Source organism: Rhinatrema bivittatum, chromosome 2, assembly GCF_901001135.1.
Source record: "Rhinatrema bivittatum chromosome 2, aRhiBiv1.1, whole genome shotgun sequence".
In the NCBI taxonomy this organism is placed as follows: Eukaryota; Metazoa; Chordata; class Amphibia; order Gymnophiona; family Rhinatrematidae; genus Rhinatrema; species Rhinatrema bivittatum.
Genome location: NC_042616.1, coordinates 423,018,837 through 423,042,240, shown reverse-complemented (window position 1 = coordinate 423,042,240; position 23,404 = coordinate 423,018,837). Strand labels below are relative to the sequence as shown.

Below are 23,404 nucleotides of genomic sequence, written 5' to 3'. Positions count from 1 at the left end.
TAGCTAATTCGCTCGTTTGCATGCAATATACATGCCGCGTGCGGAAGGGGTTGCCCGGGGAATTTAGGACACGGTAGGAATAGGTTAAAGGGGATTCGGGATCGCAGGAAGGGCTAACGCGGCCGGAAAGTGAGTAGAGAGCCGGTTAGGGACGGGGAAACCGCGGACGCACTTTACAGGATAGACCTGTCATTGTAGTAAGTACACTATCTTCCAGCTTCTAGATGGTTCAAATATGCTTATCCTAAAATAATGCAGGTCTAAAGTCTGGTTTGCATATCAAAACTAAGGCAGGCTTCCTCCAGCTTCTCCCTGCCCAGGGCTTTCCACCAATTTTATTGTTGCCCTTTGGAGACCTGAGGTGTTTTTGTCACTGTGGGTGACTGCTTTGCAATTCTCATGGTGCTTTGGGATTTATACATTTGACCCTCAAATCAGTGTCCTGCCACCTTTGGTGCTTCCTTCCTTCCCTTCATGGTGCTTTCAGCTGTTCATGCAACTCTTGGTGCAACTGTGCATTTCTTTTTAATACAATGACTTCATACCACTGTTGGTGCCCTTTACCATTATTTTGGAGCTCTAGGGCATACCTATCAATCTTCTGAATGCTTTGTTCCTCTTACCATGCCTTGGGATGTGGCTGCCTCTGGGATACTTGGCCCTGTCATGAAGCCTTAGGCTATTCATGTCATTTCTGGAGCCACTTTGAAACAGTCTTCAATAGAGTTCATTAGAAAATCACAATTTTGGAGCCCAAAAGACAATGCATAGCTTCCCCCACTATCTTTAATGGGAAACGAATGAATAAATGAAAAATATTTTTTCGTTTGAAAAGAATGAAAAAAGCACAAAACCAAAAAAAATCCTTCTTGAACTAGAGAATTACTACTGAAAAATCAAATTACTGTAGTTTCACACTTTCTAGTTCAAGCGAGATAATGGGAAACCACAAATTTCAGAAGAGGGAAAATCTGGAAACTTCCAATCCAACTACACGCCTTCCCATCTCAAATGCCTGCTGTCAGCTCCTGCAACAGCTGTCTAGAAGGCGTGGTTAGCAGAATTAAGAGCCAACATTCACCCCTGAGATTTTCAAAACCTGCATAAAAAAAATTCAGCACCATCTTACATAGCTGGATTGCTGAACGTATGTGTGAACACTGCTGGCCCTGCATTCTTCTTATTGTGTCTATACCACTGAACTGTCTCAAGAGGAAGCTGAAAGAAGTAGATGGAGGCAGAGGTTGCCAGGAAAGAACAAAAGGAGATAGATGAAGATAGATTTCGAAGGGAAAGTGAAGACAGGAACATGTAAGAGGAGTGAAAGGGGAAGGTGAAAGGTTGTGGCTAACAGGCAGATACCATAAAGGTGTGCTAAGCTGAGCGCACTGTTTAACACGCTGTTGGACGCGTGTCCACCATCTATTATACTGTAAGGGGTTTAGTGTGTCAAAAACGCGTGTCCAATGCCCGCCCCCTCCGAAAACTAAAAGCGCTCATCACATGAATATGCATGTTGATGAGGCTATTTGGCCACAGATTCTTTTTCCAGTATGCCAGGTTCATAAACAGAAAATACTGCTTTTCTGTACATCCTAGCGATATAAAGTCGGAGGAACCAAAAATGTTTAAAACTAAATAAACTTTTAAATGAATGTGCCAGCCAGCCAGGTTAGGAAGACAGATACTCAATTTTACTGGCATCAGTTTTCCTAACCCATGGATGTCAGCGGGTTCGGAAAACAGATGCTTGTAAAACTGAGCGTCTGTTTCCTGAACCTGCTGACAGCCACATCATCATTTAAATACAAGATCACGCACCCAGGAGAGGTGGCTGAGCATGCATTCACCACTGAGTGCCCGTTTTCCTGCACTCTTATTGTATCGGCCCGTAAGTGGGGGAGATTGAAGGTTGAGAATTAGATACAGGAAGATAAAGTGATTAGATGCAGTGGTCAACCAGAGAGGTGTAGAGATGAAGAACTTACCGACAATAAGAGAAAGTGGAAAGGCAAGCAAGAAGTTAAGAAAAAAGTGAAGGGGACAATGAAGGTTAGAGATTGAAAGGAGAGGTAAAAGTGAAGGGGACAATGAAGGTTAGAGATTGAAAGGAGAGGTAAAAGGGTGTGAGATGACAAAAGGCAAGTGATATGAAAAGTGAAGAGATATTGAAGAGCACAGAGAGGAGAGTAAACTTTCATGAAAACGTTTGGCATGAGGTGGAAGGAAGGAGGAAACAAAGAAAGGAACTGAGGAAAGGATTCAGAAGACTGATGAGGAAAAAATTGTCAGGAATGTTTTATTTTTGGTAGCATTGGAATATTTTGTTTATAATTGTAATATTTGATGAACATTCTGTTCTACAAGTTAAATGAGACTTTTTAATACCTTATTTTAGCTGGTGATTAGAAAATCTTGCTATCGCATTTTGGCAGTGCTGTCCATTAAATGTGAATATATTCATTTTTACAATTAAGTTAAAAAAAATATGTACTAGCACTTTAAATGCTGATCAGGCATTCCTAGCTTCAACATTCATTCTTATAATTTTATTCTTAAAAAAGCAGAGTTGCTTACTTGTGACAGGTTTTCTCCTAGTACAGCAGGAGGTTAGTCCTCACACATGGGTGATGATATCGAATGGAGCCTGGCACAGAAAACTTATGTCAAAGATTCTAGAACTTTGTCTAGGCATACTGAGCATGCCCAGCATGCCCTATACCAGGTGCCCATGCAGGGTCCCTCTTCAGTCTCATAACATAGAATTACAATAAAACAAAACAGGAGAAACCCAACTCCACAGGGTGGCGGGCAGGTTTTGTGAGGACTAATCCTGCTGTTTTAGGAGTACACCGGTTACAGGTAAGCAACTCTTTCTCAAAGGACAAGCAGATGGTAGTCCTCACACAGGTGAATCCCTAGCTACAAGCAGTTCCCCAATACAAAAGGGGGCCAATAAGCACCAACCAGATGCCAACAGGTACAATAACAGTGCTGTTGGTAACAGAGGGGGAGACAGCCTGAACCCAAACAATGGCCCATATTCAGGAAGAGTTGGGTTCTATACTTCAAAGAAATTCCGAAGGACAGACTGGCCAAAACTACTGTCATATTGGATATTCCTATCCAGACAGTAGTGAGATGTGAATGTGTGGAGAGAACTCCACGTCACAGCTTTGCAGATCTCCATGGGAACTGCTTGCAAGTGGGCCACAGATGTTGCTATGGTTCTGACAGAATAAGCCTTGACATGACCCTGATGAGGTAGTCCCGTTTGGGCATAACAGGAGATGCAATCTGCTAACCAGTTGGATAGTATTTGTTTAGTAATGGCAACTCCCACTCTATTCCTGTCAAAAGAATGAAGAGTTGGGTGGACTGCCTATGGGCTTCTGTCTGCTCCAGGAAGAAGGCAAAGGCTCTTGCAATCCAAACTGTACTCTCTCATTTGCCGCAGTGCGAATGAGGCCTTAGAAAGAATGTTGGCAGGACGATTGACTGGTTAAACTGGAAATCTGTCACCACCTTAGACAGGAACTTAGGGTGCATACATAAGACTACACTGTCACAATAAAACTTGGTATAAGTTGGACAAGTCACTAAGGCTAGAGCTTGCTGACCCTACACGCTGATGTGATCACCACCAAAAATATGACCTTCCAAGTCAGGTACTTCAGGTCACAGGTGCGCAGCAGCTCAAAAGGAGCTTTCATCAGCTGAGTTAACACCATCTTGAGGTCCCAGGACACCGCAGGAGGCCTTGGGAGGGGCTTCAACTGAAACAGGCCCCACATGAACTGTACAACAATAGGCTGTACAGAAATGGGTGTACCATCTACACCATGGTGGTATGTGCTGATAGCACTAAGATGAACTCTGACAGAGCTGGTTTTTAGGCCTGCCTCTGAAAGGTGCAGAAGGTAATCAAGCAGTTTTTGTGTGGGGCAGAAGAAAGGTTCTAGGGCCTTTTGCTCACACTACACAGAAAACCTCCTCCACTTCAGTCCATAGGACTTTCTAGTGGAAGGCTTTCTAGAAGCCACTAGGGCCAGAGACATCTTCGGAAAGATCAAGCTGCTGCAGAATCAGCCTCTCAACATCCAGGTAGTGAGCAACAGGGCCTGGAGGTTGGGATGCCACAGCCTGCCCTGATTGCACGATAAGATCTGGGGAAGTCCCCAGACTGATCAGTTTCTGGAAGTACAGCTCCCGAAGGAGTGGAAACCAGAACTGTCTCGGCCAGTGAGAGGGCTATGTGGATCATAGTCCCCCAGTCCTCTTGAAGCTTCAAAGGTGTCTTCATAACTAAAGGAATCGGCAAACACACATACAGAAGACCCTTGCCCCAATGGCAGCCAAAGGTGTCTGAGGCTGGTTTGCTGTCCGACTTGTACAGGGAGCAGAACTGAGTCACCTTCCTGTTGCACGGAGATGCGAACAAGTCCACATCTGGGCTTCCCAGAGACACAAGATCCGATTCGCCATTCCCTGGTTCAGGGACCATTTCATGGGGTCTGAAGGCTCGATTCAGTCTGTCTGCTATCACCTTCTCCATTCCAGCCAGATACATGGCCCGGAGTACCATCCCATGGGACAGAGCCCAGGACCAGATCTGGACTGCTTTCCAACAGGAAGTAAGACCCTATGCCTTCCTGCTTGATGACATACCACATGGCTACTTGGTTGTCTGTCTGGATCAGAACTTTGTTGGACAACCTAACTCTGAAAGCCCATAGAGCATACCTGATCACCTGGAGCTCCAGGAATTTGATTTGATATTGTACTTCCTGGGTAGACCACAAGCTCTGGGTGTGGAGCCCATCAACATGGGCACCCCACTCCAGGTTGGATGCATCCGCGGTGAGGACAATTTGGGTAGGTGGAGTTTGGAGAGATATTCCCTGCTCCATATTTGAAAAAACCCATTCACCAGGACAAGGAGTCCCAGAGAGACAGAGTGATGTGGATGTGAGCCTGGAGGTCCTGAGTGGCCTGACGCCACTGCAACCTCAAGGTCCATTGGACTCTGCACATGTGTAAGCATGCCAAGGAGTAACATGGGTCACATGGCCACAACTGTCCAACAGCCTCAACATGTGCCGTGCTGATACCTGCTGGCTCTGTTGAATCACCTCTGCTACTGATGTCAAAGTGAGCGCCCTGAACATGGCAGAAAGGGTTTCGTCTGAGCCGGGCTCCTATGAAGTTCAATTGAGGTGATAGGCAAAGATGGGACTTTGGATGGTTGATGATTAACCCTAGTGACTCCAACACCCGGATGGTCAAGCGCAAGGACCGATCCACCCCTGCCTGAGAGATGCTCTTGACCACCCATTCGTCCAGATAGGGGAAAACATGCACTCCCAGCCTGTGGAGGTGCGCCTCCACCACAGCCAGGCACTTTGTAAAGACACAAGGGGCTGACGATAGTCCAACTGAAAACACTCTGAACTGGGAGTGCTGTTTTCCCACCACAAATCTGAGATACTTCCTGTGAACTGGAAAAATCTCGATATGGGTGTATGCATTCTTTAAATCAAGGTAGCATAGCCAGTCCCCTTTTTGCAGGAGGAGAATCGGGTGCCCAGGAAAACCATCTTGAACTTTTCCTTTTTCAGAAACTTGTTCAAGGCCCTCAGGTCTAGGATGGGACAGAGTCCCCCTGTTCTATTTGGAACCAGGAAGTAGAATACCTGCCCCCTTTGCCTTGGTGGGGCAGGCTCGACCGCTCTGGCTGTTGAGGGCAGAGAGCGCCCTTAACAGTACCTCCTGATGCACTAACTGCCCCCAAAATGGACATGAAGGAGAATTTGGTGGGACACCTAATAGTTTCAATCACTTCCCTTGACGAACATTGAACAGAACCTACTGGTCCAAGGTTATACCGGGTCACCCATTTGTAAAGAATTGTGGCCTGCCCCCTACCTGGGGGGGGGGGGGGGGGGGGGGGGGATCTAGCGTCTCGGGTACAGGTAGCTGACTCATGCTCCCTATGATCCAGTCAAAACCCCGACCGAGGATTTTGCTTGGGTTCCAATTGGGAGCTCGCTGGTGCCTGGGACGGCCACGCTCACCCTCTGTGAACAGGAACGAGGGGCTAGAGGATGGTACTTCCTCTGGTGGTAGAAAGGCCTCCTCTGACCCAGCTTCCCCTGAACTCCTGGCTGAGGAGGGCAGGTCTGACGTTCTGGCAGACAGATGCTGGAGGGTCTTATGGTGATCCTGCAACTGGGCCACTGCGTGCCTCACCTTTATCTCCAAAGAGATTCTCTCCTGAGCACAGCAGATCAGAGAGTCTTTCCTGTAACTCCGGTCAGAGATCCAAGGCCTGCAGCCATGCCATTCTGTGGGCGCCAATTCCCACTGCAGAGACTCTCGCTGCCATCTTGAAAAACGTCGTAGTTGGAGTGAAGCTTGTGTTTTCCGCACTCCAGGCCCTGTCACACCAGCGACAGAAAGGTGTCTTGCTGTTGTTGAGGCAGAGCTCAGTCGCCTCCTGCACCTGCTTCCAGAGGCTGCAAGAATATTGGCTCATGTAGAACTGGTAGGAGGCAATGCGAGCAATAGCATAGCCCCCTGAAAGACCTTCCTCCCGAGGGTGTACAGTGCTCTGTGATCCCTCCCCGGGGGCACCAAGGCATGGGTCCTAGAGCTTCTTGAGAGCGAAATGGGCCACTACCGATTGGTGTGCTGATGCTTTTCGAATCCAATAGCCTGTTGGATGAGGCAAACCCCATCCGCCTTCCTATTCACAGGAGATACCATGAGGGGGTGCTCCAAAATCCTGAACAGCAGCTCCTTAAAGATATCATGTACAGAGACCACCAAAAACTCTTTAGAAGCCTCCACAAACTGGAAGACTTCTAGTGCCTGGTGCCGTCCTCAGTCAACTGAAACGTGATGACCTCTGCCATTGCCCTTAGAAAGCCTGCTGCGGTCAGGTCTTCAGGTGGAGACTTCCTTCATTCCTCTGGAGGAGATGGTTCTGAGGGTAGACCCTCCAAGTCCTCTGAGGAGGATTTTGCAATGTCATTCTCCCAGGGGTCATAAGGGGCCTCATCCTCGCTGTAATCCACAGGGATGGGGCCCTGGGAGCTCAGCCTTTGGCCAGAGGCCTAGGCACCGGTGGCATCAGTGCCTGCACTGGTACAAACCCTGGCAAAATTTGACAGGGGCTGCAGGCCGTAGTGACACCACTGGCCCTGACAGTATTTCCTCCTTGGAGGAACCAGCAATGAGCACCGCATCCATCGGGGGAAGCATGGGTGCCCCATCGGGCACTGATGACTTCCTGGGAACCAGCACCAGCTGGGTCAGTAACACTGATGAGCACACAGATGCTCCAGCAGCTGTTCCAGCAGGGAGAGCGCGGGCACAGACACCATCTATGCCACTAGTTCAATGCTCCTCAGTGTCCAATTGACAGCCAGCTAGACTCTGTGCTCCAACTTCTCCTCAAGTGTTGCCTATGCCAAAACAGACTAGGAGGGTTGGCCAGATTTTCCTCAGAATCTTGAGGTGGATTAGTGAACGACACCAGGACTGGTGGAGACCGTTGCAGAACCCCGGCACTCCTCGCCACGAAGGTCACTTCGGGGCATCACGGCAAGTGCCGTTGCTAACCTGAGCCCGGCACCGTGCATCGAAGGTGACCTGTGCCAATGCTTCCACAGCTTCTCTCTGTGTTTGGGCCAGTCTTTCCCTGGTGTAGAGGTCGAAGACTACGAACCCAATGTCCTTGACCTGGAAGAGACAGAGAGGGGTCCATCCTCGGCACCCCTATCCGCAGCATCAAAAAAGAGGATGGTCCTGTTGGTGTCCATCAGTGCAGCTCCATGGTCCTTCGGTGTCGATGCCACCAATGCCGATGTCTCGGACTTTCTCGCCCAAAAGAGCTTAATCATCTTTTCAAGGTGAGAACAATGTCCCTTTGAGGTCATCTGGTCACACAGGCAGCACCCCTGAACACTGTGCGATGCCCCCAGGCAGAGGATACACACATCGTGTGTGTCCTTAATAGACATAGTGCTCGGGCACTGAGGGCATCAACGAAAACCTGAGGCCATGACGATACAAACTGAAAGGGATGAAAACGACAACCGAGGCGGCAGACGACCAACACCGGCAGGCACTGAGGCACTGCCACCACAGGGGGCTGGAAGCAGAAAAAAAAAAAAAACACTTACCAATCCACCGAAAAACCTAAGAAAAACAAGAGGGACCTCAGAGAGAGATGCAAGAAAAAACCCAACAACGATTGGTGAAAAGTTTTCCAGCTTTAACAAAAAAAAGCATGAGCTGAGTGAGGCGAAAGCTCTGTAGAAAAAGACTGAAGACCGACCCTGCGTGGACACGTGGTATAGGGCACGCTCTGTATGCTTAGTCAAATTTCTAGAAACTTTGACATAAGTTTTCCGTGCCGGGCTCCATCAGATGTCACCCATGTGTAAGGAATACCATCCTGCTTGTCCTAGGAGAACTATGAACTGACCAACACCTTTAAATTGTAATCACATGCATACACCAACAAAGTTTAGCAACCCTACTGAAATAATTAGGCAAAATATGCCGCCTTTACAATCACAGAAATGACAGCATAACTAATCAGAATAGTCATCTATTACACTGGATACAATGTATTTTATAGGCCAAGTATGACATGGAAATATTTAATAGTCCTCTGCTCTATAGGAGGCGCACAAATCACAATTAGATATGAATGAAACCAGGCATTTTAATCAGACAGGGGTAGGGGAGAATAAAGGCACAGTCAACCCACCTTCTGAGCAGCTTCTTTCTTCTTTTTATCCTCTTTCTTCCTTTTCTTGTCTTCCATTAACTGTTCTTCCCTTTCTTGCTCTCTCTCTCTGTCAAAAAACCAAACACTATATCAGAAGCCTAGTTCAACTCCAAACTATAGACTTAAGTTGTTGCTCTTAGATATCACATTGTAAGGGCCTTTTCTGAGATGGTGTATGCAACTATAAACATGTAATTTAAATGTTACTCAACCTAGAGGAAATGCATGCCTTCTGTATGCACAAAAAAAATGGAGAAAACAGAGCAGAACATACATTCATAAATTCACAATTTTTTTGTGGTGGTTTATTAAATTATAAGCAACAGATTTAAAAAAGAAATGTCCCAAATACAGGGTCATAATATACTGGGATCCATATTAGGAGTCACCATCCAGGAAACTAAGACTTTGGTGTATTTGTGGACAAAACACTAAAATCCTCAGGTCAGTGTGCCATGGCAATCAGAACAGCAGAGTGTTAGGAATGATCTGAAAAGAAATGAAGAATAAATTCAGAGACGCATCCTATCTTTGTACTGAACCATGGTACAACAGCACCTTGAGTACTGTGTGCAGTTCTGGTCACCCCATCTCAAAAAAAAGAGACATAGCAGAAGAAAAGGTGCGGAGAAGGGCAACAGAAATGAAAACGTGGGTGATGGAGAGGTCATCTTGCAAATGACAACTAAGAAGGAATATGATAGGTATTTATAAAGTCAGAGTGGGATGGAACAGGTAAATAAAGAACAATTATTACTCTTTCATTCAATGCAAAATCAAGTTGTTGAACCTTGCAAGAAAACACAATCAAGGCAACTAGCAAAGTTGTGTTCAAAAGAGGTTTAGACAAGTTCCTGGAGAAAAAGTCCCTAATAGCCATCACTATCCCTGAAAGTGAGCAACACCACCAGAGTACTTTTTGGACTCTACCAGGTTCTTGTGACCTGGACTAGCCACTGTGAAACAGGGCACTGGACTCTATGGACATCGGTCTGATCCAGTATGGCATCTCTTATTTTCTAAGCAATTTTGCTTTCTCTGAGGACAAGCCAGAAACAACAATTCTCACATAAGGGATTACTTAGAAGAAAATTATTCCTTACCTGCTAATTTTCGTTCCTGTAATACCATGGATCATTCCAGACGATGGGTTATGTGCCCTGTCCAGCAGATGGAGTCAGAAACAGATTTCTGGGGGAGGTGCTACATTACCTCACCACCCTCGTCATCATCCCCAGTATCTAGCCTAGCAAAGCCAAGCCCAAGAGGAAGAGAGGGATCAAGTAAACGTATTAACTAAAATTTAAAGTTTAAAAACTGTTAAAGAACAGAATGATAACCTCAACAGAGAACTTGTTAACACATAAATATTGGACAAACAACTCTGAGTGCTAGAGTGAGCAGAAAAATAAGGAGAGCATAGTCGAGCAGAGATAGCCCACCCTAATTAAATCCTGCTAATAACTAACGGGAGGGTGTCTGGAATGATCCATGGTATTACAGGAACGAAAATTAGCAGGTAAGGAATAATTTTCTTTTCCCTGTACATACCAGGATCATTCCAGACGATGGGATGTACCCAAGCTTCCCTCCTATGGGCGGGCCATGGATAGCCCTGCTCGGATGACTCGATCCCCAAAAGAACCGTCTGATGGTGCAGAAACATCCAGACGATAATGCCTTGCGAAAGTATGGAGAGACTTCCACGTCGCCGCTCTGCAAATCTCCTGGATTGAAACAGAGCTAGACTCTGCCCATGAAGCCGCCTGTGCGCGAACAGAATGGGCCTTAACCCCCAAAGGAGGTTGCTTACCGACCCCAATATAAGCCGAAGCAATCGTCCCTTTCAGCCAGCGAGCGATAGACGTTTTGGATGCCATGTGACCCTTCCTGGGACCCGACCAGAGAACGAAGAGATGGTCGGAAAGACGAAACTCATTGGTAACTTCCAAATAACGCAACAGGCATCGCTTTACATCCAAAAGACGTAAATCCCTGGGTTCGTTTGAATTGAAGGAAGGCAACTCAACTGACTGATTAAGGTGGAAGGCCGAAACCACTTTAGGAAGAAAAGATGGAACCGTGCGGAGGGACACACAGTCATCTGAAAAACGGAGATACGGTTCTCGACAGGATAGCGCCTGTAGTTCTGAAATTCGTCGCGCTGAACAGATTGCCACCAAGAAGATAGTTTTAAAAGTCAGATCCTTAAGAGAGGAAAATCTTAAGGGTTCAAAAGGTGAACCGCTAAGTGCTCGTAAAACTAAGTTCAGATTCCAGGACGGACAAGGAGGACGTAACGGAGGCTTCAAGTGACGCACCCCTCTAAGGAAACGACCCACATCCGGATGAGAGGAGAGACGCGATCCCTCGCCACTATATAAGAGGGCGCCCAAAGCCGCGACCTGTACACGAAGTGAGTTGTAAGCGAGACCGAGATCTAGTCCTTCCTGAAGGAAGGAGAGAATTTGAGATACGGATGCATTGGTGGGCTGAATGTCGTGAGATCCGCACCAATTTTCGAAGACCTTCCAAACTCTTATATAAGTGACTGAAGTAGATCTCTTACGAGCAAGCAATAGAGTCGAGATGACCTCCTCCTGGTAGCCTCTGTACCTCAGTTTGCGCCTCTCAAAAGCCAGGCCGCTAGACAGAAGCGATCGGCCTGCTGTAAAAATATGGGTCCCTGCCGGAGTAGGCGTGGAATGTGGCTGAGACGTAGAGGGCCTTCCATGGTCAGGAGAAGAAGATCCGCAAACCACGGTCGACGAGGCCACTCTGGCGCCACGAGAACCACTGGACCGTGGTGATTCTCGATTCTTCGAATCACTTTTCCCACGAGAGGCCACGGTGGAAAGACAAAGTAGGATGTTCCGCGGCCAAGGCAGGGCTAGAGCATCGATTCCTTCTGCGCCGTGTTCTCTTCTGCGACTGAAGAAACGCGGAGTCTTTGCATTGCTTGCTGTGGCCATGAGATCCAGGTGGGGAGGACCCCATCGGGAGATTATCAAATTCATCGCCTCCCCCGAGAGTTCCCATTCTCCGGGATCCAGGCGTTGACGACTTAGGAAGTCCGCCTGTATATTGTCTACTCCCGCAATGTGGGAGGCTGCCAAACGCAACAGATGTCTTTCCGCCCAGAGCATTAATTTGTCCGCTTCCAAGGATACTTGAAGACTTCGTGTGCCCCCCTGTCTGTTGATGTAGGACACCGTGGTCGCATTGTCGGAAAGGACCCTGACAGCTCTGTGACGCAACCGAGGAAGGAACCCTTTTAAAGCCAGACGTACCGCCCTGGTCTCCAGACGATTGATGGGCCACCGGGCTTGTTCCACCGTCCATTGACCTTGTAGAGAGCTCTCCTGACAGACCGCCCCCCATCCTGATAGACTGGCATCCGTGGTGACCACTATCCACTCTGGCATGTCCAGAGAGACTCCCTGAGCTAGGTTTCGGTATTCTAGCCACCACTGAAGACTGTTGACGGTATCCATCGGAATTGGGAGTACCATCTGGTAGTCTTGTGAGGACGGCTTCCATCTGGAGAGTAGAGACCTTTGAAGAGGGCAGAGGTGGGCAAAAGCCCAAGGAACAAGATCGATAGTGGAGGCCATCGTGCCCAGGAGCTGAAGGTAATCCCATGCTGTGGGTTCTTGAAGATCCAAGAATCGGAGAACCTGATCGCGAAGGGACTGAGCCCTTTCTTTCTTGAGGAATACCATGCCCTGTTTCGTGTCGAAATGTGCCCCCAGGAAATCCAGGGACTGGGAAGGAACTAGGTGACTCTTGGCATAGTTGACAATCCACCCGAGAGACCGGAGCATGCGGAGCACTATTCTGACCATCCGGCAACCCTGGACCGATGACTTCGCTCGTATGAGCCAATCGTCTAGGTAAGGGTGTACCAGAACGCCCTGCCGGCGCAATGCAGCTGCCACCACTACCATGATTTTCGTGAAGACCCGTGGAGCCGTCGCCAGACCGAAAGGTAAGGCTCGGAACTGAAAATGTTGACCTAAGATCTTGAATCTTAGGTAGCGGTGATGATCCTTGAGAATAGGAATATGCAAGTAGGCCTCGGTGAGATCCAAAGAAGCTAGAAATTCTCCTCGATGTACCGCTGCTAGAACTGATCGAAGAGTCTCCATGCGAAAACGGGGAACTCGAAGAGACCTGTTCACCATCTTGAGGTCCAGGATGGGACGAAAGGTACCCTCCTTCTTTGGGACAACAAAATAGATGGAGTAATGACCTCGACCCCAATCGCCGGGAGGAACAGGTGATATCGCTCCCAGTGCGGAAAGTCGGTCGAGAGTGGAAACGACAGCTTCTTGCTTGTAACTGGATCCGCAAGGAGAGAAAAGGAACCTGTCTCTGGGAGGATGGACAAAATCCAATGCGTAGCCGTTCTTTAGAATATCCAGGACCCACTGGTCCGATGTAATTTGGAGCCACTCGCTGTAAAAGAGAGCGATCCGGCCCCCCAGCCGGGGAACCGGGTCGTGGGTCCGACTGGCATCATTGGTTTGTCTTGAAGGAGGAGGAATTAGAGGAACCCCGTCCCTGACCCTCCCTGCCGGGACGGCGCCCTCGAAAGGGCCGGTTCCAGGAACCTGAACGAGAGGAGGGGTTCCGAGGAGCTTGTTGACGAGTGTTTCGTGTCCTACGCTGATTCCTGTATCGAGATCTGGAAGAAGAGTAAGAAAACCTTGAGGATCGTGGACGATCTTCCGGAAGCTTATGCACTGAATTCTCATTCAAAGATTTAATGATCTGATCCAAATCTTCCCCAAAAAGAAACTTACCCTTGAAGGGAAGGGATCCCAGACGCGTTTTAGAGGATGCGTCCGCAGACCAGTTTCGCAGCCAGAGCAGACGTCGAGCTGAGACTGCCGCTACCATGGAACGGGCGAGGACTCTGAGTAGGTCATAAAAGGCATCCGCCCCATATGCCATCACGGCCTCCAGTCGATCCGCCTGTAGGGCCTCAGCATCTGGTAACTACTGCGAGGTAAGCAACTGCTGTACCCAGCGCAGACCTGCTCTCTGAGCAAGAGCACTGCAAATGGACGCTCGCATACCTAGTGCGGAAACTTCAAAAATCCTTTTGAGAAAGACTTCCAATTTTCTATCCTGAGTGTCTTTCAGAGCCGTACCTCCCGTGACCGGTATGGTAGTGTGCTTGGTCACTGCTGATACTGCCGAGTCCACGGCGGGAACTTTGAGGATGTCCAGGAAATCCTGTGGGAGTGGGTAGAGCTTTTCCATAGCTCTACTAACTCTGAGGGTTGCCTCAGGGGTATCCCACTCACGGGAAATTAATTGTAGAAAAGAAGGGTGAGTGGGAAAAGCCTTGGCCAAAGGCCTTAAGCCCGCAAGGAGAGGGTCACCTTTCCTGACGTTTGGTTGTGGTCCAACCGGCTCAGGTGGGGGGTCGATGTCCATTTCCGTCAAAATATGAGGAATCAGGTCCTCTAATTCCTCCGATTGGAAAATACGTAGGATCCTTGGATCATCTCCCTCCAGATGAGAAAGCAAAGTGGGATCATCTCCCGAAGGATCTCCCGGAGGGTCCCCCCCTGAGCACGAAACCGGTGGTGGAGGTACAGCTGAGGGATCCTTGGAAGGCTGAGGTGGAGCACCAGAAGGAGAGGAAGTCCCTTGAGAGGGGGACTCCCCCTGCAATGATGAAAGGCGGGCCAACTTTGGTGGAGGGGGAACAGAAAAATCCGAAGAAGCATCCCTGAAATGAAGGAAAGCTTTGTGCATCAAAACAACAAACTCCGGTGAAAAAGCAGAAAATCCTCCGGAGGGGGCCCCTGAGGCCTCACCCTCCCGGTGACTGGGTTCTGCTGAGGTCCGCTGGGTTCTCAAAGGGAGTGCTGAAATAATCGGGGAGTCCTCCTCTGATAACCCCGCTTCCGAGTCTGACATTAAAATGGCTGCCGTTTCTGTGCTGAGCGGGAAAGGGGCCTGTCTTTTTCTTGAGTCGCGGTCCACCATTCCCTCGGCGTCCCCCTCAGTCGGACATGTTTCCCCATCGGGGAGGCAGCCCGAGCAACGCCCCTCCCTGACGATTTTAGCTCCCTGCCGGCCGCAAATTACACAGGTCGCCGGGCGCGGCATTGAAAAACAATGAAGGGAGAGGGGGGGAGGGGCGAGCAAGCGCGGCAAGAATAGCCTCGCGCTGAGATGGCTGCGAGAAATAAAGAGAAGAAACTCCCCCCTGCCGACCCGAGAAAAACCGCCGGGGTATCTCCTTCCCGGCAGCCGGCGGTCCCGGGGAATGTACTTCGCGGGACCGCGGGTCAACTAGAGAGCGTTGTGGGAGGAGGAGGGGGGAAGTGGGGGAGAGGCTGGACCACCAGCGTGCACCCTCCGTAGAAAACGTCGAAGAAAAAGCGCTGAGGTAACCTGAAAATTAAATTCAAAAAAGAAACACTTACCCCAGCCAAACAGAAACGGAGAAAGAGTAGTAAAGAGAGAGAAAAGAGGCTTGTCAGGAATCCCCGGTGAGGTAACAAACCGTTACTGCACCCAATTTCCCTCAAAAGAATTTTTTTTTTTTTTTTTTTTAACTTTTCCCAAATAAAGAAATTAGCTATAAAATAAGAACTTTTTACTTGATCCCTTAAAGAAAAATGAGAGAAAAATTAATAATAAAGGTAAAGTTGTGGGGAACCTAAGTTCCACAACCCGCATCTGCTGGAGTCAGAAAGATACTGGGGATGATGACGAGGGTGGTGAGGTAATGTAGCACCTCCCCCAGAAATCTGTTTCTGACTCCATCTGCTGGACAGGGCACATAACCCATCGTCTGGAATGATCCTGGTATGTACAGGGAACTACAGACTGCCCCTAAATAAAAAGGGGAAAGTACAATACAACTAATGGGGGAAAATATTTTGTTGGCAACCTGCCATTTAGACATTTCCTTTAAAAAATATTTTAACAAGGCAACCTGGTACCTACAGGGTATGAAGTTGGATTCTAAACCTCAAAGCAGTCACACAAGACCAATTGATCAATCCAAGTCACATCAGGAATCCCTATGCAAACAATGTGATGCAAATGTGTGGATGGAACTCCAGATTGCAGCTTTGCAAATTTCTTCCCTGGAGATTGATTTTGTGGGTTACTGATGCTGTCATGGCTCTGACAGTCTTGATATGCCCTTCCAGAGGCAGGCCTGTCTGGGCATAATAGGAGGAGATGCAATCTGCCATCCAATTAGACCATGTTTGGCAATAACAATTCCAGGTCTACTGGGATCAGAAGAATGGGAAATAAAAAAAAAAAGTCAGTCTCCCTCAGATAGTAGGCCATGGTTATTTTGCAATTCAAATTATGCAAAGCTTGTTCATTTTTGTGCACATGTAGCTTAGGGAAAAATACTAAAAGGACAATTAAGATGTAAATCAGAAATTACCTTAGGTAGAAAGAGTGGTTCTGTGTACCTGTCCTATTATAGAAAAACTTGTTAGGTGGAAGTGTCATTAGGGCCTGGAGCTAACTGACTGCCACTAAAAATATGAAATGAGCTTGCAAAATGTTGAGGAAAATTTCAGTTTTTAATATCTATTTTTTATTCAAAGTACAAAGTGCAGCAATAGGATGAGCAATGGCATCAGATAACACCAATAAGCATGAGGTACAATTTGAGCAACAATTCATATACATTGGGGTGGTTCTCTGATATAGTGCTATGGAAGCACTATATTGGTGATTTTTTTTTTTTTTTTACACAGCACTTTCAGAATGTATGCAATTTCATTAGTGAATCAACATGTTAAATACTAAAGAATTTCTTTGGATTTCCATAAGAACTGCTTACAGTTTGTTTGGGGTTTTTTTTTGTTTTTAGATATTATGGAAAGTGCCACAGGCATTTGTTCTTTAAACACTTTTATACACAGTCCTTCTGATTTTCAATCATGACAGTTTACAAAAATAAAATAAATTAAAAATAGTCGGAAAATACAATAAAATTAAAATACTAGGTCATGCAGCAATATATAATCAAATTAGATCAGAAAAATAAAATTTAATAAATACAAGTTTAAGATATCAAAAAAAAACAACCACCAATAAAATGTCTTCAGCTCAAAATAGAATACAAATCCTGGCCACAAACATGCAATCAGCTATTAAGTAGCTCTCTCAAATGCCTTCTCAAACAGCCATGTTTTTAAGTTCTTTCTAAAGTCATAAGGTCTGTCTTAATTCCAAAGGTATTGAATACTACAATTTCAGTCCTGCTATCGAAATGGCTCTAACTTTGCAGGAGGTGGACTGTGTATATAGACGGTACCACAGGAAACCTTTATCAGCAGATCTCAAATTTCTTTGCGGTGTAGAGATGGATAATTGCATTTAGCCACTCTGTTTTGTCGTTTAGATATTTATGTAACAAACATAAGACTTTGAACTCAGTCCTCATTTTAACAGGGAGCTAGGGCAGAGAGCTTAGTATTTGTGTTATATGATCAAATTTTCTGGCTCGGGTTAATATTCTAGCAGTCACATTTTGTAAAAGCTGTAAAGGTCTTAGAGTGCTTGTTGGAAACCATTTGAGCGCAACAATTCTCAACCATCATCCTCACTGGCTATAAAACTGGGGCTGCCAGTCAGCCAATTCTTCTGGATCAGTTCTGATGTACAAGATTTTAAAGAGCAAGCTAAAGATCTAGCAGAAAGATTTGCAGCATAGGGATATCCTCGCACAGCCATTAAATCAGATTATCTGAGAGCTCTGTACTCTTAGAGAGAATTTATCACAGTACAAGTCACCTACTTATGCACCTAGAAACGTGTCTTGCAACACCACCAATAGATTTGCAGCAGTCACAGGCAGGCTTAATTTATAAATACTGGCACATAATAGCTATGCATGAAGTTTTCACTGATGCATCGCTAGTAGTGTTTGAGAGGCTGTAACAAAGACCTGGCTGTGAGATCTGTGCTTCCCAACCATCAAGTAAACATACTAGATAAAGTTGTGAGTCATGAATAATTTAGATACTGATTTACAACAAGCAGCAATGACTGGAATACTTGGAATCATCCAATTGTGCAGTGGATGATCAAGTTTAAATATCAAATTCTTCATCAACTTGTGGTTTACTTGCTTCAGTGTCCTTGTGCAATGATACATGCTGCTGATGAACACCTTAGTAGTCTCAATATGAAGAAAGTTCAGGCTCCAATAATAGAACATTGATTTGTAATTACATTTCAACAACTGAAGTGGACAGTTATTGAACAAATACATTTATCTGGACATGGGGATAATAAAGGCATGCAATTAAATGTGAATAGTGCTGGATATTCACACACTGGACTTAATGCCTTTGGACTTGAACAAAACTAGAGAGCGACATTGAATTGTTGATTAGTGCCAGACATGTTGGATTTATCAGCTTATTAGAAAAGAGAACAGCAAGTTCAATGGGATAGGTCCACAGTGTGGATACATGAGTACAACACAGCCTCTCTTTAATCATTTGGAAAATCATGGGATGCAAACAAAATGGAGTACTCCTAAGAGCGCTTCTCGAAAAATGGAGCCGTATTGGGTGCCTGAAAGACTCATAAGCAAGATAAACACTGCCAGCACTGTGATAAATAAAATTACAAAGTCTTATTAAAATATAGAAAAACCAAAAACTTCTTAGAAGACTTATGATTATATTGATGGATCAGTACTATAGCAGAGAACTTGCAAGAGTAGCAGGTCCCTGTAGAAATGGTACCTATTTGTTTAGACCAGTGGTTCTCAACCTTTTTTCTATTGGGACACACCTGGAAGATAATGGTTACAGGCGTGACACTGAACACTTGGCCATCAAGGGGGTACATGTAAACATATACTCTGCATCCACAGGAAACTGCCCCCAAACAATGGATGCAGAACTAGGATATTTCAGTTACAACTCGCCATATAAAAGATATTCTCATTCTGGTGTTCTCTCAGTAACAGAAACAGACTCACTTACTTCCAGGCGCATTGTAAAATACAAAACCTGAGGGGGGGGGGGGGGGGGGGGGGGGGACTCAGCAAATGTGTAGCTAACCTTCCATACCATTGCAATACTAATTCCAAGAACTAAAACAGCAATAGCCCTTCCTATGAAAAGGCAGCAGTGCAGGAGGCACTCCATGAAGTTAGTATGTGGCACATTTAAAACTAATCGGAGAAAGTTCTTTTTCACTCAACGCACAATTAAACTCTGGAATTTGTTGCCAGAAGGTGTGGTTAGTGCAGTTAGTGTAGCTGTGTTTAAAAAAGGACTGGATAAGTACTTGGAGGTGAAGTCCATTACCTGCTATTAATTAAGTTGACTTAGAAAATAGCCGCTGTTATTACTAGCAACAGTAACATGGAATTTCTTAGCTTTTGGGTACTTGCCAGGTTCTTATGGCCTGGATTGGCCACAGTTGGAAACAGGATGCTGGGCTTGATGGACCCTTGGTCTGACCCAGTATGGCATGTTCTTATGAAGATTGATACAAATACCGACCTACTAGTAATACCTCACCTCACTCACACATACAGATCTGACCTTCACCTTCACATATGGGTGACGTCACTGACTGAGCCCTATCACGAAAAACTTTGTGTCAAAGTTTCTAGAAAACTTTTGACTGGCATCCTGAGCCCACTGAGCATACCCAGCATGCCATGATCCCTCGAGCCACAGGGGTCTCCTTCAGTCTCGTTTGTAGCAATAAGCTTTAGCCAAAAATAAAATAAAACGTACCGGACCCAACTCTGTGGGGTGGCGGGTGGGTTTCGTGAGGACTACATCCTGCTGTCCTGGGATAACACCTATTACAAGGTAAGCAATATTGCTTTATCCCAGGACAAGCAGGATGCTAGTCCTCATTCATGGGTGATTAGCAAGCTCCAGGCTGAGTCATCCTTGTATTGGACCAACAGCGTACAATTTGTGCAACAGGCACAACTGGTGTACTGTTGGGAGAAATGAGGCAGCCTGAAATCACAGAAGGTTGGATGTGGAAGGAGTTGGGATCATACTGGAAACAAGTTCTTTAAAGACAGATTGAATCCTGTCTTCCTTCCTTGTCCAGGCAGTAGTGAGCCGCAAAGGTGTGAAGAGAACTCCATGTTACGGCTTTACATATGTCAGCTATTGGACTGAACGATAGTGTGCTACTAAGGTTGACATTGCTCTTACTGAGTGCGCCTTTACTCGCCCTTGGAGAGGGAGGCCTGCTTTTTCATAACAGAATTCTATACAATCTGCAAGCCAGTTAGAGTGTGTTTGCCCACAGCTTTCTCAGGTTTGTTTTTATCAAAAGATACAAAGAGCTGGGTGGATTTCCTATGGGCTGCAGTGCGATCTAAGTAATATGCGTGCGCACGTTTACAGTCCAAGGTGTGTAAAGCCCCCTCTCCTTGGTGAGTGTGGTTTTGGGAAGAAAGTAAGCAAGATGATGGATTGATTCAAGTGGAATTCCGTAACTACCTTGGGGAGAAATTTTGGGTGTGTACGGAGTACCACCCGGTCATGCAGGAATTTTGTGTAGGGTGAGTATGTGACAAGTGCTTGTAACTTGCTAACCCTTCTAGCAGATGTGATGGCTATTAAGAATATTGTCTTCCGAGTAAGAAATTTAACATCACAGGAATCCATGGGTTCAAAAGGAGAACGCATGAGCCTCGTTAATACTACATTAAGGTCCCATTCTGAGACTGGTGGTCGGTGTGGAGGTTTAAGTTGAATTAAACCTCTCATAAACCTACTAACGAGGGGTTGCACCGATATCTGTGCATCCCTGATGGTACTGTGATAAGCTGAGAATGCACTTAAGTGTACCCTTGCAGATGAGGTCTGGAGACCAGAGTCTGAGAGGTGCCACAGATAGTCTAATAAAGATGATGTAGTGCAGGAAAAAAAAGGGGTCAATACTGTTTTGTGTGCACCACATGGTAAACCTTTTCCACTTAGCACGATAGTTCTTTCGTGTGGAGGGTTTGTGTGAAGCTACAAGCACTTGAGACACATTAGTTGAAAATTAAGAGGTTGCACAATCAAGCTTTCAACATCCATGCTGTGAGGGATAGGGATTGAAGTTTGGGATGACGCAACCTGCCCTGATCCTGAGTTATGAGAGTGGGTCTCTGATCGAGAAGTATTGGAAACCATACTTGTCGAGGCCAATATGGGGCTATAAGTATCATGGACCCTTTGTCCTGTTGTAGCTTCACTAGAGAGTCTTGGGTATTAGCGGTATCGGGGGATACACGTATAGAAGGCCTGAATTACAGTGGTGAGCAAAGGCGTCCCTTGGTAAGCGGCTTCTCTGCCTTGTGCACGGAGCAAAAGTTGTCCACTTTGTAATTCAGTTGTGATGCAAAGATGTCTACTGTTGGTTGACCCCAAAGTTGAAATATCCTGGTCGCTACTACGGGATCCAGGGACCACTCGTGAGGTTGGAACTGACACCACTACGTTGTGAATGCCTGCTAGATAAGTGGCCCAAAGAAACATTGAGTGTGTTAGGGCCCAGCTCCAAATTTGTGCTGCTTCTTGACAAAGGAGATACGAGCCCATACCTCCCTGTTTATGTACCACATTACTGTGTTGTCTGTTTGTATCACAACAGTCTTGTGGGAAAGGCAGTCCTTGAAAGCATGCAGCGCATAAAGTATAGCTCGAAGCTCTAGGAAATTTGAAATGTAGCTTCGAGTTTTGTCCAAGTACCTTGAGTCTGCAGATGTCCAATGTGTGCTCCCCACCCGAATGTGGATTCATCTGTAGTTAACGTCTCTTGCAGAATCGGTTGTTGGAAAGGTAGGCCTGTGAGCAAGTTGTCCTCGTTCGTCCATCATAGGAGTGAGGACCGTAGTTGTTGAGTTACTTGAACTGGATAAGACAGTGGTTGAATGGCTTGTATCCACTGCCTTCTGAGTGTCCATTGACTGACTCATGGCTAATCTGGCCATAGGAGTGACAAACTGTGGAAGCCATGTGATCCAAAAGAGTGAGACATTGATGAGCTGTCACCTGCATCTGTGCGCATAGAGAGCCTGCTAACGAGGCAAGTGTCTGTGCACGGTCTTTTGGGAGGAAAGCTTTTTGACGTTATGGTGTTTAATTCTGCTCCGATGAATTGCAACAGGTGAGATGGTGTGAAGTGGGATGCCTGGTAGTTGTTTAGGAATCCCAACGAATGGAGTAGATTTATCGTGAGCTTGAGAGAATTGAGAGCTCCTTGTTTTGTTTGGCTTCTGATGAGCCAGTCGTCTAGATAAGGAAAAACGTGCACGCCTTCCTTGTGCAAATGGGCAACTGCCACTGCCAGGCACTTTGGGAACACTCGAGGTGCTGAGGTAAGACCGAATGGTAGCACCCTGTACTGGAAATGTTGATGTCCCACTAAGAAACGCAGATATCTGCGATGAGGAGGGAATATTGGAATGTGAGCATAAGAGTCTTGAAGATCCAGAGAACAGAGCCAATCTCCTTTTTGAAGTAGAGGTAACATGGTGCCCAAGGACACCATCCTGAATTTTTCCTTTCGTAGGTATTTGTTGAGCTTCCGGAGGTCCAATATGGGACGTAGGCCTCCTGTTTTCTTTGGAATGAGGAAATAACGGGAGTAGAATCCTCTGCCCTGCTGAGGTCTGGGAACTGGTTCCACGGCCCTGGCTCTCAGAACGGTGGATAATTCTTTTTGTAAGAGTTTGGATTGATTTTTCACTGTCCAAGACGAGGTGGGTGGAGTATCGTTTGGTACAGTGAGGAAGTCCAGGTGGTACCCTTGATATGTTATAGAGAGTACCCATAGGTCTGTAGTGATGGGCGACCAATTGTGATGGAAGAAAGTGATCCGACCACCTACTGGCAAATTTGGGGGTCGGATTGGTAGGTAGGTTTCTGTTCTCTGGTGAGATTTCAAAATCCCGAAGCCGAGCCTGTTTGTGGAGGGGGTTGAGCTCTAGGTGCTCTTGGTTCTCGGGTCTGCGATCTTTGTGCTGGCCTTGATGACCTTCCATGGGTAGCAGGAGGATAGTATCTCCATGGTCTATAATATGGCCTTTTTGAATCCTTCCTTGGAAATCTTCATGGGATGTTTGGGACGCTGGCGGAGCAGAGGAAAGTTGACGTAATGTTCCTTCAGCTGGGAGACTGCTTCACGTTCTTTATCTCCAAAGAGATTATCTCCTGCATAAGGAAGATCGGCAAGCTTCTCTTGCACTTCTGGTCTCAGGTCAGAGGCCTTGAGCCAGGCCCATCTGCGAGCACTTATGCCCATGGCAGACAGACATTCCAGATGAAGTCTCGAAGCTGTCATAAGCTGCTCTAACTTCATGTTTCCCAGCTTCTAGGCCCTTATGGATAATGCTATTGAAGAAATCTTGAAATTGTTGGGGAAGAGATTCTGATAACTCCTGAATTTGTTTCCACAGATTATGTTGATATTGCGTCATATAGAGTTGGTAGGACGCAATTCTGGACACTAGCATTGATCCTTGAAACATTTTTCTGCCGATGGTGTCCAAAAACCTGTGATCTTTCCCAGGAGGATTCAATGAATGAGGTCTAATTCTTTTAGACCTCTTTTGAGCTGATTCTA

General features: G+C 46.4%; 1 protein-coding gene across 1 annotated transcript in view; it reads right to left on the bottom strand.

The window, feature by feature from the left end:
- The window catches only part of TNRC6B (trinucleotide repeat containing adaptor 6B), an 877,462-nt gene that overhangs the window by 608,160 nt on the left and 245,898 nt on the right, over positions 1 to 23,404 (bottom strand). Inside the window, exon 5 of the mRNA XM_029590231.1 lies at positions 8,780 to 8,867. Within this exon, the coding sequence (XP_029446091.1) occupies positions 8,780 to 8,867 (88 nt within the window). The remainder of the gene's footprint in view (positions 1 to 8,779; positions 8,868 to 23,404) is intronic.